The sequence below is a fragment of the Balaenoptera physalus genome (assembly GCF_965194825.1).
Source record: "Balaenoptera physalus genome assembly, chromosome: 15".
Taxonomy (NCBI): domain Eukaryota; kingdom Metazoa; phylum Chordata; class Mammalia; order Artiodactyla; family Balaenopteridae; genus Balaenoptera; species Balaenoptera physalus.
The window spans coordinates 34,942,451-34,962,164 of NC_138894.1; the positions used below are offsets into that span (position 1 = coordinate 34,942,451).

Genomic DNA, 19,714 nt, shown 5'->3' on the forward strand with positions numbered 1-19,714 from the left:
GAATGGTTATTATCAAAAAGACAGCAAGTGTTCGTAAGGATGTGAAGAAAAGGGAACACTTGTGCACTGTTGGTGGGAATGTAAATTGGTGCAACCACTATAGAAAACAATATGGAGGTTCCTCACAAAATTAAAAATAGGACTACCACATGATCTATCAATTAACTTATGGGTATTTTTCCAAAGAAAACAAAAACACTAATTCAAAAAGATACATGCACCCCTATATCGAGTGCATCATTACTTACAATAGTCAAGATACGGAAGTAACCTAAGTGTCTACCAACAGATGAATGGATAAAGATATATATATATATATAGACACACACACACACATATATACACACACACCCCATATGGTTAATAGACCATGATATATATTAATAGACCATGATATATATATATCATGGTCTATTAACCATAAAAAAGAATGAAATCTTGCCATTTGCAACAACATGGATGGACCTAGAGGGTATTATGGTAAATGAAATATATCAGACAAAGAGAGACAAATACTGTATGATTTCACTTACACGTGGAGTCTAAAAACAAAACAAATGGATAAACATAACAAAACAGAAGTATTCTCATAGATACAGAGAACAAACAGGTGATTGCCAGAGGGGAGAGGGATGGGAGGGAAGAGTAAAATAGGTGAGGAAGACTAAGATAAACAAAAAAAATGAGTCATGGGGATGAAATGTACAACATGGGGGAATACAGTCAATACTAGTGTAAAAACTTTGTATCGTGACAGATGGTAACTAGACTTATCTTGGTGATCATTTTGTAACGTTAGAAATATCAAACCACTAAGCTGTGAAGCTGAAACTAACACAGTCAATTATACTTGTACTTCAACTTTTAAAAAGGTAATTTAATATATCCACTTGTACATTTCATTCTGAGGAAAATGAATAGCAAATAGCTTAACAGTCAGAAAAAACAACTTGACTTTTGCTATGTGTTCACGGAAGAACATTTAGAAAAATTACCAGCAGAGTCAAAAAATCTGCTATACAACATTAACTATAAAACCTATAGTTAATGCTGTATTCTGCATTTAAGAGTTTGTTAAGAGTGTAGATCCCATGTTATCTTACCATAATAAAAAACTCCGGAAGGAAGGAAGGAAGGAAGGAAGGAAGGAAGGAAGGAAGGAAGGAAGGAAGGAAGGAAGGAAGGCAGGCAAATCACTAGGGAAAACATGTGCTTTTTAAAAAAGGGTGCTAGAACAACTACTTATCCATTTTATTATCTGTTAATTTTGTTTTTCACAAGCATATACATAAAACTAAAATCCAATCTAATTTATACTTTCAAAAAACTTTTCCAAAATTGATAAGTCAAATAAGTATGTTATATCACTGAAAATTTCTAGAAAACTGTATGAATTAGGCCATTAAGTGTACATACCTGATAGCTATATCAATTTTTATGGAATTAATAATAACAGCTGCCAATTATTGAGCAATATCACACACCCTAATAAGCATTTTATAGGCATTAGCTCATGTAAGCCATAGCAAAATCCTGTAAGATAGGTATCATTATACCCCATTATTATTCATAATAGCAGACCAAATGCCCCATGACAAGAGAATGGATAAACAATGATATATTCATACACTGGAATACTTACAGCAATAAAAAGGAATAAATTAAAACTATGTATATCTATCTAAAAGAACCTCAGAAGCCAAAGACTGTGTGAAAATTGCAATTCTCAGAAGAATATATAACATCTTAATATATAACATCTTTATTCCATCTGTTATATAGTTCAAAACCATACTGAGCAGCAAGAAAACCAATACATGTCAGAATAGGAAGTAAGAGTGATATAACTGGGGAAGAGAACACAGTCATTCAGTGATATTTGGTAACATTCTACTTCTCAAGCTGGATGGCCAATAAACAGGAATTATTTCTACTTTTTCTTTATACACACTTCATATATATTCTTTTCTATGCATGAAATAGTTCACTATAGATGGAAAATGAGTACTATCAAAAATAAAGTCATTTATACATAAGCTATTATAGCTGTGTGTTCTTAAGCAGAGAATATACATCTGAAAATAGCTGGACTGCATCTGCATCTCAAGATACCACCCTCAAGAGAAAATAAAAGTGATAAGAATACATTGATAAAATAAGCAAATCCATTCTTATTTTTCTAAGACAAAAATTTTTAACAGATTAATTTAGAATTAATCAAAACCTATAGAACCTAATCCTTAAATCTTAACTTTTGAAGACTTAAGACTCCTAACACTTTAGCCAAAGACTATCAGTGACTCAGCCGAAGTCATCAATGCCCAGGTAAGAGATCCAAATTCCACACCCTTTCTGTCACATTTTCTCTCTTAATTTCTAGATTTCTTTTATACCTTGGGCAAGTCAGTTGTTCTCCCATGACCAAACAACTTTGCTTTGATCTCTTCTACTTTTCTCCTGTCATCTTCATTTAATTCTGAAATGGAGTAGCCACACTCATGAGCCATATTAAACTTCAGATTCCAGGCTAGAGAGAAAAGCATAAAAACATTCAAGATCATACAATGCAAAAGTATCAGTGATTATAAGAGCACAGAAGATCAATATATGCAATTTAATGCCCTACCACAGTGCTTAGTAAACAGTGTGTACTCTCAATTTTATGACAAACTATCAGAAGTTCTTGAGAGACATAATTTCACTGAAAAGTCAGATTTTTTTAAAAAACATTCTACAGACATTTCTCCAGAGACCACTTTAAATATGGTATTCAGCCATTTTATCTTTATCTTCCTTCCAATCAAGAGTCCCTATGTCTCCCCAATTAGTTCCTGCTACAGTCACTGCCACTTCCAAGATAGTTAATATTTTAAAATAATAAATAAAACTTGAAGTTTTTGGAGAATCAAAATATGCATAAGTGATAGAAGGAATGGTGTAGGAAGTTAATCTCAAGAGAAGATTTCCAAGTAGGCCTGAACTGCTTGTAAGTTGCCTTCCAAAACATATTTATTCGCCATGTTGTCTTAAAGACTTTTTTTCTTTTTTTTTTAATGGAATTCTACAATTAGAGATTAATGGAATTTAACTCTAACCCAAGTTTTAGTGTGAAATACCTTGATTTGGTTTTTTCTGACGTCTAACTAAGATCTGCTTTAAGAATTTTATTAGAAAAGTGGATAGAAAGTATATGCAGTTTGATGATACAGAGTGACTTAGAGAAGCACAAATTGAAGTTTTTTACTGCCTCCAAAATAAGGACAGTGCAATGAAAAGATCAGGAAAACATCCAAGCTTTAGGAGTTTGGAAACCCAAGTTTTATCTCCCCTTTTCTTCAGACATCAGAACTTACTTTTCCTTAAGACCTTAAGCTAGCACTATTAATACTGTGACTTCATTATTGGTTAAATGACTTTATTCTGGGTTGCCGGTAGAAAATGTAATCATCTAACAGTTCTACAAGAAAATTAATTTAGAGCTCCAAACACTTAACTTTAAGCAAATTATTAAACTATAATGTTTATGAGTTTAACCTGCCTTTATAACAAATTATCTTTTCCTACCTCGTGCCCGTACCCGAGATTCCTCCTCCTCTGCATTTCTGAGTATTTGTTTAGCACGGTTCAATGAGGATTCACATTTCAGAAGGTTTTTCACATGCGCAGCCAGTGAATCTACACTGCTACCACCACCATCGTCACTCTCTAACACACCCTCTTCCTCTCTGCTATCTGTCATGCTTGTCTTGGGTGAAGAATTTGGAAAGAAGTTTAGAAGCACATCAGAAACTGACTCCAAGGAATTACTGTCCCATGAGCAGGAACTTGCATCACTACTTGAATCACTTTTAATGACAGTCATCATAGGAATAACAATCTTGTTCTCAATGGTTCTACTATACCCTTCAGGGTCAGATCTCATTACAGATCTGGCTGCTTTACATTGCCTAAGGGTTTCGTCTAATGCCACTCTGGCTTTGCTTTCTGCTTCCTGTAAAGGACTTCTAACTGTAGTTGAACTAATAAACTCCCAATTTTCAGTGCCTCTCTGGCATTTCAGATTCGTCTGTGTGCTAATATCCTTCTGTATGCACTTGTTGCTTGGGCTTTCTTCTGTGAATGGCTGTCTCTGAGACAAATCACCATTAGATGCATCAGCTGTGGGGGGTTCTTTGAAGCAAACCACCTTCTTAGATTGTATAAATGAGATATCACTAACATCTCTGAAAGGGACAAGGGGAACAGGAAAATTGCATCGTCTCAGTGCTATATTTTCTGCTTCCATTAAAAGCGTCTGAACCTCTTTAAGAGTTTTGGAACTGTTTTCCGTATCCTGGATTTCCTTAGAGCCAACATCTTCAAAACCTGAAGATTCTGGCTTATTTATTACAACTGTACCATCAGCCTGAGAATTCAAAGGCATATTGTTTGAGATAACACTGGCGTTAGAAGAATCCAAATTATCTATCAGCCTTTGGACATGGTCTGAAACAAGTTTGTGCTTCTCACTATGTGAATAAGTACTAGGGGGAACTGTTGATAACCCAGTAATCTGACCAGCTTGCCCAAGACTACTTGAGAACTTCAGGTTATTTTCAGTTAGATGTCTTTCTGGCAAATCCTGTTGGTAGAAAAGAATTGGTTTCTCTCTAAGTGAAAAGGAACTAGGAGGAACTGCTGGTAACACAGTTTTTTGGTCAGCTGGTCCAGGAACTGTTGAAACCTTCAGTGAATCTTCAGTGAGATGTTTGTCTGGCAATTCCTCTGGGTAGAAAATATTAGATTTCTCTCTCTGTGAATAGGAACTAGAAAGAGGTATTTGTATCCAAGAATTCACATCAGTTGGTTCAGGAACAGGTGAAATCTTAAGAATATCTCCACTTTGATGTCCATCTGGCAACTGCTGTTTAAAGAAAATACTGGGCTTTACTCTCTGAGAATAAGAATTAGGAAAACCTGTCAGTAATGGAGTCTTCTGGTCGTCTGGTCCAATCACAGTTGAAGTCTTAGGCTTTTCTCTATGTGAGTAGGAACTAAGGGGAGCTGATAGTAACTCAGCCTTCTGGTCATCTGGTAAAATCTTGAGTTTCTCTTTATGTGAGTAAGAACTAGAAGGCCCTGTTGGTATCTCAGCGTTCTGGTCAGCTGGTCCAGGAAGAGCAAAAACTTTTAAAGTTTCTTCAGTAAGATCTGGCAACTCCTGCTGGTAAAAAACATCAGCCTTCTCTCTATATGAGTAGGAACTAGAGGGGACTGTTTGTATCCCAATCTTCTGGTCAGCTGGTCCAGGAACAGCTGAAACTTTCAAAGTTTCTTCAGTAATATCTGGCAACTCCTTCTGGTAAGAAAAGATGGGGCTCTCTCTATGTGAATAGGAAGTGGGGGGCACAGTTCGCATACCAGTGGTCTGGTCTGCTTGTCCAGGAAGCTCTAAACGTTTTAAAGCATCTTCATTAGGATCTGGCAACTCTTGCTGGTAAGAAATGATGGGCTTCTCTCCATATGAGGAAGAAGTAGAGATTATTGCTGGTATCCCAATCTTCTGGTCAGCTGGTCCAGGAACCTCTAAAACTTTTAAAGCCACTTGAGTAAGATCTGGCAACTCTTGCTGGTAAGAAATGATGGGCTTCTCTCTATATGAATAGGAACTAGATGGTACTGCAGGTATCCCAGTCTTCTGGTCAGCTGGTCCGGGAGCAGCTGAAACATTCAGGGCTTCTTCAGTAAGATATCTATCTGGTAAGGCCTGCTGGTAGAAAATAATGGGCTTCTCTTTATGTAAGTAGGAATTAGAGGTTAATATAGGTATCCCAGTCTTCTGGTCACCTGTTCCGGTAACACCTGAAACTTTCCGAGCCTCTCCAGTTAGATGACTATCTGGCAACTCCTGTTGGTAGAAAACACTGGATTTCTCTCTATGTGAGTAAGAACCAGAAGATTCGGATGTCCCAGTCTTCTGATCAGCTAGTCCAGGAATAGCTGAATCTTTCAGAGCCTCTTCAGATAGATGACTGCCGGGCAAGGTTTGTGGGTAGAAAATACTGTGCTTCTCTCTATGTGAGTAGGAACTAGCAGGTACTGAGAGTATACCAGTCTTCTTGTCACTTGGTCTAGACGCAGGTGAAACTTTCAGAGCCTCTTCACTTAGATTACTATCTGGTAACACCTGCTGGTAGAAAAAACCACTTGGCTTCTCTCCAAATGAGTAGGACCTAGACGACCCTGTTGGTATCCCAGTGTTCTGGTCAGCTGTTCTAGGAAAAGCTGAAACTTTTACAGCCGCTTCAGTTAGAAGACTGTCTGGCAACTCCTGCCTGTAAAAAATAATGGGCTTCTCCCTCTGTGAGTAGGAACCAGAGGGTACTGTCTGTATCCCAGTGTTCTGGTCAACTGGCCCAGGAATAGCTGAAATTTTCTGAGTCTGATCACTTAGATGACTGTCTGGCAACTCCTGCTGATAGATAACACTGGTCTTCCCTCTATGTGAGTAGAAAGCAGGGGGTGCTATTGGTGTCCCACTCTTCTGGTGAGCTAGTCCTGGAAGAGCTGGAACCTTCTGAGCCTTTTTAGTTAGATGACTATCTGGCAAATTCTGTTGGTAGAAAATACTGGGCTTCTCTCTATGTGAGTAAGAAGTAGAAGTTACTATAGGAATCCCAGTTTTCTGCTCAGGGGGTCCAGGAGCAGGTGAAACTTTCTGAGCCTGTTCAGTTAGATGACTGTCTGGCAACTCTTGCTGGTACAAAATACTGGGCTTCTCTCTATGTGAGTAAGAAGCAGAAGTTACTATAGGAATCCCAGTCTTCTGCTCAGCCAATCCAGGAGCAGCTGAAACTTGTTGAACCTCTTGAATTACATGACTGTCTGGAAACTCTTGCTGGTACAAAATAGTGGGCTTTTCTCTATGTAAATAGGAAGTAGAGGGTACTGTCGATATCCCAGTCTTCTGCTCAGCCAATCCAGGAGCAGCTGAAACTTGCTGAACCTGCTGAATTAGATGATTGTCTGGTAACTCCTGCTGGTACACAATACTGGGCTTCTCTCTATGTAAATAGGAAGTAGAGTGTACGGTAGGAATCCCAGTCTTCTGCTCAGCCAATCCAGGAGCAGCTGAAACTTTCTGAGCTTGTTCAGTTAGATGACTGTCTGGCAACTCTTGCTGACACAAAATACTGAGCTTCTCTCTATGTGAGTAAGAAGTAGAAGTTACTATAGGAATCCCAGTCTTCTGTTCAGGGGGTCCAGAAGCAGCTGAAACTTTCAGAGCCTGTTCAGTTAGATGACTGTCTGGCAATGTCTGTTGATAGAAAATACGAGGCTTCTCTCCATGTGAGTAAGAGGTAGAGGATGCAGTAGGCAACCCAGTCTTTTCATCAACTGGTCTAGGAGAAGGTGAAACTTTCAGAGCCTCTTCTGGTAGATGACTGCCTGGCAAGGCCTGTTGGTAGAAAATACCAGGCTCCTCTCCAACTGAGTAGGAACTAGCCGGTACTGTTGGTTTTCCAGTCTTTAGATCAGCTAGTCCAAGAAGAACTGAAACATTCAGACCCTCTTCAGTTTGATGACCGTCTGGCAATGCCTGTGGGTAGAAAATACTGTGCTTCTCTCCAAGTGAGTAGGAACTTGGAGGGACTGTAGATATACTTGTCTTCTGGTCACCAAGTCCAGGAACAGCTGCAACTTTTAGAGCCTCTTCAGTTAGATGACCGTCTGGCAAGCCCTGTGGGTAGAAAATATTTGGCTTCCCTCTTTGTGAGTAGGAACTAGAGGGCACTGTTGCTATCCCAGTCTTCTGGTCAGCTAGCCCAGGAACAGCTGAAACTTTTAGAGCCTCTTCAGTTAGACAACTGTCTGCTAATGTCTGTTGGTTGAGAGTATCAGTATGTTGACCAATATTCTTCACTTGAGGAGACCTTCCAGCCAACTGAGGAAAGTCCTCAGGGGACAAGGATAAATGAGATACAGTGTCTGAATCTTCAGGAGTGGTAGTGATGCCTGGTTTCAAGGTGGATTGAGGAATTTCAGCTATGTCTCCTTTGGACGTATCCCCTAAAGAAAAAGAGATTTGTTAATACTGTTGATATTATATATATATATTGAATTAAAAAGATTCCTTTTATGCACGAAAAGAAATAAAGCAAGCTTTCCTTCCTTTGGCCTTTATGCTTCCAGAAAGGATTCCTAAAGAAATACTCATCAGAAGAAATAAAGATTTATATATAAAGATATTAATTACAAAGTGATTTATAAGAGCAGACTAATGTGGAAATAATTAAATATTCAATGAGAGTAATTTTTTTAAATAGCAGTATATATATTTTATGGAATACTATGTGGATCTTAAAATTTAGATTTTAAAGAATTTTCAATGTGATGGAAAAATCCTATCTACTATGGGATTTGATTTCCCCCTAAGCTAATAAGTTAGCCTGTTATTGTGTTATGTATGTTGTCAGAAGACGTAAGACTCCTCAATCAGAGACAAAATACTTTACTCCAAGGCACAGCAAAGGATCATCAGCTTATTTTCATGAAATCCCCTTTCCCCTAAGTCATATGAGGGCAAAGCAGTATTATAGCCCAGATGGATGCTATGCATGCAGTGGATTTAACTGACTCTCCTAATAAACACACCCTGAATAAGATATGTATTTTTAATTAAATGAAACTGTAAAGACTCTAAAGGTTACACTACGGAGTTTGAAATTAATTCTACATGGCATGGGGAGTTGTTGACAGATTTGATCAGAACTGTACTGCAGAAATACAGATTCTCTTGAATCTGGGTGGAAAGGAATGCAAAAGCGTGGTAAGCAGTACTATCTAAAAGAACTTTCTGCAACAATGGAAACGTTCTATATTTGTACTATCTAATACTAAATGAAAGTAGCTCTAAATAGCAGTGAAAAGTAAATGACTGCAATCAAAATTACAAGATTTGACATTCATTTGCTGATTCAAAAATATGAATGTTTACTATGTGCTAGGCACTGTTCTAGATATAGAAAATAGAGCAATAAACAAACAGACAAAACTTACATTCTAATTCTCCCTCACAGAGCTTACATTCTAATAGGAGGAAGCAGACAATAAACAAATTACTAAAACATACACTATGTCAGACAGTGATAAGATGATTATATATACAGCAAGTATTATCTCTACATTACATTAAGTTTCAAAGATGATGATATAACAGTACTTCTCTTTGTGGAGATCTTGTTAACTTGCAGATTCTGAGTGAGTAAGTAGGTCTGGGGTGGGATCTGAAATTCTGCATTTCTAACAAGCTCCCTGATAATGCCCAATACTACTGATCCTCAGACTACATTTTGAGTAGTAAAAATATATAATTTTTCTAGAGTTGTATGTTGAGTAAGTGACAAAAACAGGCACTTTATTAACCTTTTAATCCTAACTCCAAATTTTGAACTCTTTTCACTACAACTAACTGCCATTCTAAATCCACTAATGAGCTTCAAAAAAGTAGCTGAATGTATGATGAAACAGCTTGAATAATGATTGTAAAGTAAAGAAGTAAAGTACCAAGTACTAACTCTTCAAAAAAACGAAACGACAAGGAACAATGTAACCTGCATAGTAACCTGAGAAGGAAAATGGGATATAGAAATTTTTGTGAGAAAAAAACAGCTCAGAAAATTAATAAATCAACAAAGACTGACAAACTGAACAACCAACAGGTCAAAGAAGAAATCAAAAAGGAAATAAAAAATACCTGGAGACAAATGAAAATGGAAATACAACATACTAAAACTTACGGGATACAGCAAAAAGTTCAAAGAGGGAAGTTTATAGTGATAAATGCCCACATCAAGAAACAACAAAAATGTAAAATAAACAACCTAACTTCACACCTCAAAGAACTAGAAAGAGAAGAACAAAGCACCAAGTTAGTAAGGAAGGAAATAACAAAGATCGGACTTGAAATAAATGAAATAGAGACTAAACAGATAATGTAAAAGATCAATGAAACTAAGAGCTGGTTCTTTAAAAAAGATAAACTAACACTCCTTTAGCTAGACAGAGGAAGAAAAAGGACTCAAATAAATAAACTGAGAAATGAAAAAGGAGACTTCCAAATAATAGCACAGAAATAACAAGGGTAAGAGACTGCTATGAACAATTTTAGGCCAACAAATTTGACAACCTAGAAGAAATGGATAAATTCCTAGAAAAGTACAATCTACCAAGTCTCAATCATGAAGAAATAGGAAACCTGAACAGCCTAGTAAGGAGATTAAATCAGCACTCAAAGTGTCCCAAAAGGGACTTCTCTGGTGGCACAGTGGTTAAGAATCCACCTGGCAATGCAGGGCACACAGGTTCAAGCCCTGGTCCAGGAGGATCCCACATGCCAGAGAGCAACTAAGCCCATGCGACACAACTACTGAGCCTGCAAGCCACAAACTACAGAGCCCAGGTGCCACAACTACTGAAGCCTGCATGCCTAGAGCCCGTGCTCCACAACAAGAGAAGCCACCACATAGAGAAGCCCACACACCACAACGAAGAGTAGCCCCCACTTGCCACAACTAGAGAAAGCCTGCGTGCAGCAACAAAGACCCAATACAGCCAAAAATAAATAAACAAATAAATAAATAAATAAAACGAAGCAATGGGATATTAAAAAAAAAAAGTGTCGCAACAAACAAAAGTCCAGGACCAGATAATTTCACTGTTTTATTCTCTGAAACATTCAGAGAATTAAGACCAATCCTTATCAAACTTTTCTAAAAAATACAAGAGGAGAGAACACTTCCAAACTCATTTTACGAAGCCAGCATTACCCTGATACCAAAACCAGACAAGGACATTACACAAAAAGAAAATTACAGGCCAGTATACCTGATGAATTTAGATGTAAAAATCCTCAACAAAATATTAGCAAACCAAATTCAACAATACATGAAAGGGGTGATATGCCATGATCAAGTGGGAATTACTCTAGGGATGCAAGGATGGTTCAACATCCACAAGTCAATCAATGAGATACACTTTGTTAACAAAATGAAGAATAAAAATTATGATCATCTCAATATATGCAATATATTGGGATTGATATATATACACTGATATGTATAAAATGGATAACTAATAAGAACCTGCTGTATAAAAAAGTAAATTCAAAAAAAAAAGCTTCCTATGAAGAGTAATAGGTCAGGAAGCAGAACTTGTTTCTATCTCTACATCAGTCCTTATCTTCCTGAGTGACTATGTCTGAATTACTTCTATAGCCTTCAGTTTCCTCATTTACCTTACATAGACTTGGAATTTATAACCTCATAACACTGTATAAATCTCTCAAATCTGAGTGGCTCCCTTGGCCTAACAACTGATTCATTTTTGCCCCATTAAACAAACTAGTGTTTTGGAAAAAAATGACCAAATGCATCCAAGGCCATGTTGGGTAAGTAACTGACCTGGACTCAGAAACCTCGGTTTTTGGTAATCATTCTGTAATCAACTTCCTTTATGGCCTTAGGAATTTTGCTTGGTCTCTGTGAACTTAGATTTTCTCATCTGTAATAGGGAAGTATATGAAAACCAAGACCCCTATCCACTACTCTTATTTTTTTCCTACAACAAACTATATCATTTTATAATGTAGAATTTCCTCAGCTTAAAGTACATTATTTCTAGTGTAAAAAAATAAATGATTTTCCTTAAAAAAAAAAAAAGGCATTTGACAAGATTCACTACCCCCTTATGATAAAAACTATCAACAAAAGGGATACAGAAGGAATGTACCTCAACATAATAAAGGCCATATACAACCAGCCCACAGCCAACATCATACTCAGTGACTCAATGGTGAAAAGCTAAAAGCTTTCCCTCTTAAGATCAGGAGCAAGACAAGGATGCCCACTCTCATCACTTTTACTCAACATAGTACTGGAAGTCCTAGTTGGAGCAATTAGGCAAGAAATAGAAATAAAAGGTATCCAAGTCAGAAAGGAAGAAGTAAAACTGTCTCTACTTGCAGATAACATGATGCTATATATAGAAAATCCTAAAGACTCCAACAAAAAAAGATTTCAGTAAAGTTGCAGAATACAAAATCGCTATACAAAAAACAGCTGCATTTCTATGCACTAATAATGAATGATCAGAAAAAGAAATTAAGGAAACAATCCCATTTACAACTGCATCAAAAAGAATAAAATACCTAGGAATAAATTTAACCAAGGAGGTGAAAGAGCTATACACTGAAAATTATAAGACACAGTTGAAAGAAATGGAAGAAGACTCAAAGAAATGGAAAGATAGTCTGTACTTATGGACTGGAAGAATTAACATTGTTAAAATGTCCATATTACCTAAAGTAATCTATAGATTCAATGGAATCTCTATAAAAATACTAATTGCATTTTTCACTGAAATAGAAGAAGCAATGCTAAAACTTATATGAAAGCACAAAAGACCCAAATGCTCAAAGCAATCTTCAGAAAAAGGAACAAAGCTGGAGGTATCACACTCCCTAATTTCAAATTTTACTACAAGTCTATAGTAATCAAAACAGCATGGTATTGGCAGAAAAATAGATATAAAGATCAATGCAACAAAATTGAGAGCCTAGAAATAAACCCACACAAATATGAACAATTAATTTATGACAATGGAGCAAAAAACATACCATGGAGAAAAAACAATCTCCTCCATAAATGGTGTTGGAAAACCACCACCGCACGGGAAAAGCACCTGCAAAGGAATGAAACTAGACCACCATCTTACACCATACACAAAAAGTAACTCAACATGGACTAAAGACTTGAACGTAAGACCTGAAACTATAAAACTCCTCGAGAAAACATATGCAGTACACTCTTTGACATTGGTCTTAGCAGTACCTTTCCTGATAAGTCTCCTCAGGCAATGGAAACAAAAGCAACTACATCAAACTAAAGCTTCTGCACAGCAAAGGAAACCATCAACAAAATGAAAAGATCACCTACCAAATAGGAGAAGCTACTTGCAAATCATATATCCAATACGGGGTTAATATCCAAAATATGTAAAGAACCTATACAACTCAACAACAACAACAACAACAAAACAACCTGATTAAAAATGGGCAAAGAACCTGAATAGACGTTTCTCCAAAGAAGACATATAGACAGCCAACAGACACAGGAAAAGATGTTAAACATCATTAGTCATTAGGGGAATACAAATCAAAATCATATGAAACTGTCACCTCACATCTGTTAAAATGGCTATTAATAAAAAGACAAGAAATAAAAAGTATTGGCGAGGATGTGGAAAAAAAGGGACTCCTGTGCACAGTTGGTGGGAATGTAAATTGGTGTAGCCACTATGGACAACAGTATGCAGGTTCTTCAAAAAATTAAGAATAGGGACTTCCCTGGTGGTCCAGTGGTTAAAAATCCGCCTTCCGATGCAGGAGACGTGGGTTCGATCCCTGGGCAGGGAACTAAGATGCCACATGCCTCAGGGCAACTAAGCCCGTGTGCTGCAACTACTGAGCCCACATGCCACAACTAGAGAGTCCACGTGCTGCAACCACAGAGCCCACACGCCACAACTAGAGAGAAGCCCATGCGCTGCAATGAAGAGCCTGCATGCCACAATGAAAGATCCCGTGTGCCACAACTAAGACCCGACACAGCCATAAACAGATAGATAGATAGATAGATAAATAAATAAATAAATAATAAAAGAAAGAATCAAGGAGAAATACATAAAGAGACCCCTTCAAGGGTATGGACTAATGAATACTAAAAAATAGGACAGAACTACCATATGATCTGGTTATTCCACTTCTGTGTATTTATCTGAAGAATATGAAAACACTAATTATAACACCCATAATTGCAGCATTATTTACAATAGACAAGGTATGGAAACAACCTAAGTGCCCACCGATGGATGAATGGATAAATAGGATGTGGTACATACAGTTGACGCTTGAACACTGTGGGTTTGAACTTTGCAGATCCACTTACAAGTTGATATTTTTCTACAGTAAACACTAGAGTATGACACAGTCTGTGGTTGATTGAATCCGCAGTTATATGTAGACTACCCCCGTGCTGTACAAGGGGTCAACTGTACATACAATGAAATACTACTCAGCCATTAAAAAAAGATGAAATCTTGCCATTTGCAACAACACAGATAGACCCTGAGGGTATTATGCTAAGTGAAATAAGTCATAAAGAGAAGACAACACTGCATGATTTCACTCATATAAATAAATAAATAAATAATGAATACCCAAACAAACAAACCAAACTAAAAAAACACACAGATACAGAGACTAGTGTAGTGGTTACCAGAGGGAAAGGAGGGTGGGAGGTGGCTGAAATGGGTAAAGGGGGTCAACTGTATGGTGACAGAGGGAAACTACACTTTTGGTGATGAACATGCTGTAGTGCATACAGATGTCGAAACATAATGTTGTACATGTGAAACATATTTAAAAATGAAAAATAAACAGATTAAAGAACAAACACTTGTTCCAAATTATTTTCTAATTTTTCAAAGTTTTTACATGTATTGATCATTACAAATTAATAGTGACATCTAGTACCTAGAAGGGAACAAATGAGATAACAACCAAGGAGTTAAGATATACAGCCTAGATCCTTGAAAGATGTGTTACACAAAATAATGAGTCCTTACTTAAGAAGACCTCAGCAGGAAGGAAAAGATAAGTAAAGGAAACTAAAAGAACTACTGCAAGTTAAGCTGCAAAAAGTGTAGGAGGAGACTTGTGGTGTTCCCGAAGAAATTTCTGGCAGTGCCATATAAGCTTAAGGACATACACTTCAAACTGTCAGAAGCAATGTTGATCATAAACCCACTATCATTTTTGAAATATGTTTGCATACATAAGGAATACATGATGATGGATGGCATAGTTGTAGAGTACTACTCTCTCAGCCCTTGAAACAGGAATAAATACGCTGACTGTGAACGTTACAATATTACTATATATCTATTGAATTCTTCAAAGTCCATTTTTAGGGTTAGGGTTGAAGAGAAAAGTCTGGCCATGACGAAAAAGAGAACTGCCCAGAAAAAGACTATAATATTCCAAAAGTTTATACTGATGCCTTTTAGAGACAGACTAACAACCTGGTTAGGATTTGCTGAAGAACTCTTTACCCACTGGAGCCAAATGCTTATTAACATAGAGGGTTTCTTTGGGAGACAAAGAGAGCATAGTTTTATTTCTCAAAGTATAATCTGAAATCCTCTATGACCTCATTTAATAAGAACAACAAGCAAGTACTTTATTTCTCACAGACAAAATGAGATGCAATTCCAGTTTCGTTTTACATACAACTAAGGGCTTCTTATTAGTAATCATTCCAAGTGAATTATTATGGATTATTAATATTAGTACACAAAAATAAATTAGCATATTTCTGGATTTCAAGACTTCCAATTCAGTCACCACTAACAGGTCTGGCTGTCCTGAAAAGAATCTATTTTGTCTGCACAGCAAGTACACTGAAATTCCTGCAGTTTTAAAAAGGATACTATTTTAAGGTAATATTTTAAGTTGGTCTTTGTTTTCATTGCTGTTATTCTTGCTCTCTAATTATGAACTACTGTAACTTTACTGTTTTTACAATTTCCTAATTAGTAATTACTGATAACTAGATAAGTATAATTTTTTGTGCGTTATTTGGTTAATCCTTGAGTAAATTGATAGATGTTTGCATCAACATTAACCTAAGTCTTCTCAAAACTAGACTATAATACATGTATATATTATAGTTCAAATAGAAATTCTTGATACCATTATTGACAAAGCAGATGTAAATATAACCCTTCCAAAGTGCCTATAGGGACTTCCCTGGTGGTCCAATGGTTGAGAATCCACCTTCCAATGCAGGGGACGTGGGTTCAATCCCTGGTCGGGGAACTAAGATCCCATATGCCGTGGGGCAACTAAGCCCACAAACCACAACTACAGAGCCCGTGCGTCGCAATGAACAGCCTGCATGCCACAGCGAAAGATCCTGTGTGCTGCAACAAAAGATTCTGCGTGCCGCAGCTAAGACTTGACACAGACATACATACATACATATATAAATAAATAAATATTTTTTAAGAAAACAAAGTGCCTATATAGTGTGATACTTTATGGATGTTGTCTTGTTGACAAATGTATGTCATCTGAATAACTTGCAACACAATATCAAGTTAAATGTAAGAAAACTGCTGAGTTTATAGGGCACTGTTTTGTAACATGAAAATCACATATACAAGCTCATATACAACCTCACTTTTTTGTTGTGATCACTAAGTTCTTTTTCTATGTGAAAGTGGTATTTGCTAAGGTAACTGGGCTATAGACTCCTCTGCACTCCTAAAAGGGCAGCAGTTCCTAAAAGCTGAAGAACTACTGGTCTTGTGTAAAGTTCATGAACCCTGCACTCAGACACAGGTTCAAATCCAAAGTTTACTATTTCCTAATAGAATAACCAGAAAGTCAGTTCCCTCATCATACCACCCTCATAGGGTTGTGAAGGTTAAACGAGATAAGTATGTAATATACCTGGCAAACAGTAAGTGCACCCTTACAGAAGGGAAAGCAGGCGGAAGATGGTATTTTGGGTCTTGCTTCCAGGCCCTTCATCTTTCAGAGAATGCTCCCAACGTCCTGCCCCAAACCAAAGTCACATCTCCGAGAGAGACACCAAACAAATAATGTGAAGTAGGCTAAACCAAAGACGTGACTTTAATTGTAAATTACGGCAAGAAAACTAATGGATAATTAAACCAATTAAGTTTGTAGTCAGGGATCACAAACCCCAATAACAACCAAACAACATAAAAAAAGGCATATATGCATACAAGTCATAGAGATGGCCCCATATTAATGAGATCAATAAAAGCTTTTAATACAAGAAACAAATCCACAAGCCTTCATAATAACAACTGAAATAAAGTTGTTTATATGATTTTTATTTTCATTTGACCCACTTTCTTGAGAACTGATCTCCCCAAAAAGGACAAAGCCTACCTCCTTATTTCACCCATCTCTTACTGAAGTCTACCCAGACATCTAATTCATTTAATATTCAATAATTCACTAAGTCCTTCAATATGTACTATTTACTAAGCACCTCTCATGGCCAGAAGTAAATAAAATATTAACAAAGCCCCAGCACTACCCTCAAAGAGTTTAAAGTCTAGTGGGAAACAGAAATAAGTAAACAAGCAATTACTATACTATGTGTTCAGAGCAGTGATGAATGTGAGTGTTTATAGAATACCATGAGAACACATATACAAGGAGTACTGACTCTTTCTCAAGGACGCATGGTGAATAGTGGAAACCAGGAAATATTTCCTAGAAGACATCTAAGCTGAGAATGAAACGATGAAGAGTTGGGCAAAGATGGGGCACAAGGAGTAGAGGAAGAAAGTCATCCAAGCAGAGAAAACAGCATCTGTAAGATCAAGGAGACTAGAGGACCTAGCATAATGAATGAATAGCAGTAGTTCAATATGATCAAAGAGGCAAGTGTGAGGCTAAAGAGGTGAGCAGGGACCTCCTATGACATACTAAGGAGTTTGGAATTTATCCTGAAGGTAACAATGGAAAGCAGGGGTTTCAAATTAGAAGTGATATTATCATGTATGTCATGAAAAAAGACTATTCTGGCTTAATACAAAGAATGGATAGGAAGGCAGAAAAGATGATGAGTTTCCTATTACTAATGCAATAATCCAAAAAGTTGAAAATAGTAGTTTGAGAATCATAATCAAAAGGACTGTGTAAATGGACAGGGGTGAGAGCAAAAGAAGAGAGAGAAGTTTCTAGCTTGGCAACTAAGTAGATGCCCATTCACTAAGAAGAAAGAGTACGTTTGAAAAGATGATGATCAGTTCCTTGGAGTTCTGGGGCTACAGTGCCATGGGATATACAAATGAAGATTTTCTATAGGTAGTTAGCCACAAACATCTAGAGTATGAGACACATATGGATAGAGTGCTACATTTGGAAGTCATCAGCCACAGAAAGTAAATGAAGCACTGGGAGCAGATATCATCTCAGAAGAACTTAAGATCGTTTATTGCGCAAAGCATTGTTTCCTACCATGTTTCTGCCTGCTGCTGTAAACAAGCTGAGGACAGCCAGTACTGTTCCACTGACTGATACTCTTAAGTTAGGAAACAACCATCAAGATTTTTCCATGCCTTTATTATGTGCCAATATTTGTGTTAGGCATTGGACAGAAATAAAATGTGGTGCCCTTTATACATGAGAATTTTAATAAACTGTAGGTGTGCTATTATGGTGAGGTTACATAGGCATTTAACATTCAAAAAAAAAAAAAGGAAGAACAGTATGGAATGAAGTAATCAAAAATCCTCTTAGAAAAAGTGGGGCTTGAGCTAGGCCTTAAATTATAAGTAGAATGTAGAGATATAAAGAAAGGAACTGGCATTCCAGGGAAGGGAAAATGTATAAGTAAAATACCAGGGTAAGGAATGAACATGACTTTAGAGGTAGAAAAGTAAACAAAAGTAACAACAATAAAATAGTTTGCCTGGAAGGACTAAAATGTACAAACTTAAAGCTGGACAAATACAATTTAGAAGGTCTTAATCAGCCAGAAGAGTTTAGATTTGATACAGAAGAAAAATACATTATTACCAATGTTTAAGAAGAATAAAAGAGTTGGGTTTAGGGAAGATAAAAGGTGGAATAATGTAGTGATTAAGAATGCAGGCTCTGGAGGATATTACCTGGGTTCACAACTGGCACTCCACCAATTTACCAGCTATGGGGCAAGTAATTTAACCTCTCTAAGCTTCATTTTGCTCAGTTATCAAATAGGATAATAGTAGTACCTAACATCATAAGTTAGGTATAGATATAAAATAATATGATCTATGGAAATGCTTAACAAACTAAGCAAGGAATGAATGTTAGCTATTATTTTTAGTCCATGATGGGGCATATTTTAGAAAACCTAGGGAAAGTTCATGGCATAGGTGTCCCTACCTTCTGTGACTAGAGATCCCTGAACTTATTCAATATTGCCTGAGAAAGGTCTTTACTTACCACCGTGACTCCCTCATTTGATGATTTCTACCAACAGCCCAAAAACAATAATGCCTCCAAAGTTTTCATATTCAAAATTCCAGTTGTCTTCTAGTCCCCAGACAAAAATAGTATAAACTCACCTTTCTCTGCTCCTCCCTGTAAACAATTCAACAGAAAATCATAAAAAGACTCTGAAAGGTTGGAAAGTGGAAGGCCAAATGGCTAGGGACCACACTTGAGGAACTTGAGGAACAACACAACACTGAGTTCCCTGGATTTTCTTTTTAATTCTCATATATCCTGAATGGACCCAGGAGAGGCTAGTATCCTGGAACCTGCACCAAGATGGGGAAGGAGGAAGAGAAGGCCTGGATGGAATCTCCTAACCCTCTGGCCAGCAACTGATTCCAAATCTCCTGATTTCCAACCCAGTGACAGAAGGCAACCCAGGTAGGTGCTTCCTCCCCAACAGTACTGGCAGAAACTTAGAGAGAAGCCCACCAGCACTAAGAGGCCCAGAGAGCTGGCCCAGGAAAAGTCTGTATCCTAGAAGCCCAGAATTCCTACATCCCCCACCTAAATGCACCAGGAGGCCTAGAAAAGCACTTTTTGCCCCCACTGATGGCAGGAGCAAGAATCAAGTGGGAGATCCACTGGCAT

At 37.2% G+C, this 19,714-nt stretch overlaps 1 protein-coding gene across 1 annotated transcript in view; it reads right to left on the reverse strand.

Moving 5' to 3' along the window:
- The window catches only part of ALMS1 (ALMS1 centrosome and basal body associated protein), a gene marked incomplete at its 5' end in the record, with an annotated part of 114,350 nt that overhangs the window by 74,093 nt on the left and 20,543 nt on the right, over positions 1 to 19,714 (reverse strand). The window contains 2 exons of the mRNA XM_082426215.1: positions 2,394 to 2,527; positions 3,565 to 8,049. Coding sequence (XP_082282341.1) covers positions 2,394 to 2,527; positions 3,565 to 8,049 — 4,619 coding nt within the window. The remainder of the gene's footprint in view (positions 1 to 2,393; positions 2,528 to 3,564; positions 8,050 to 19,714) is intronic.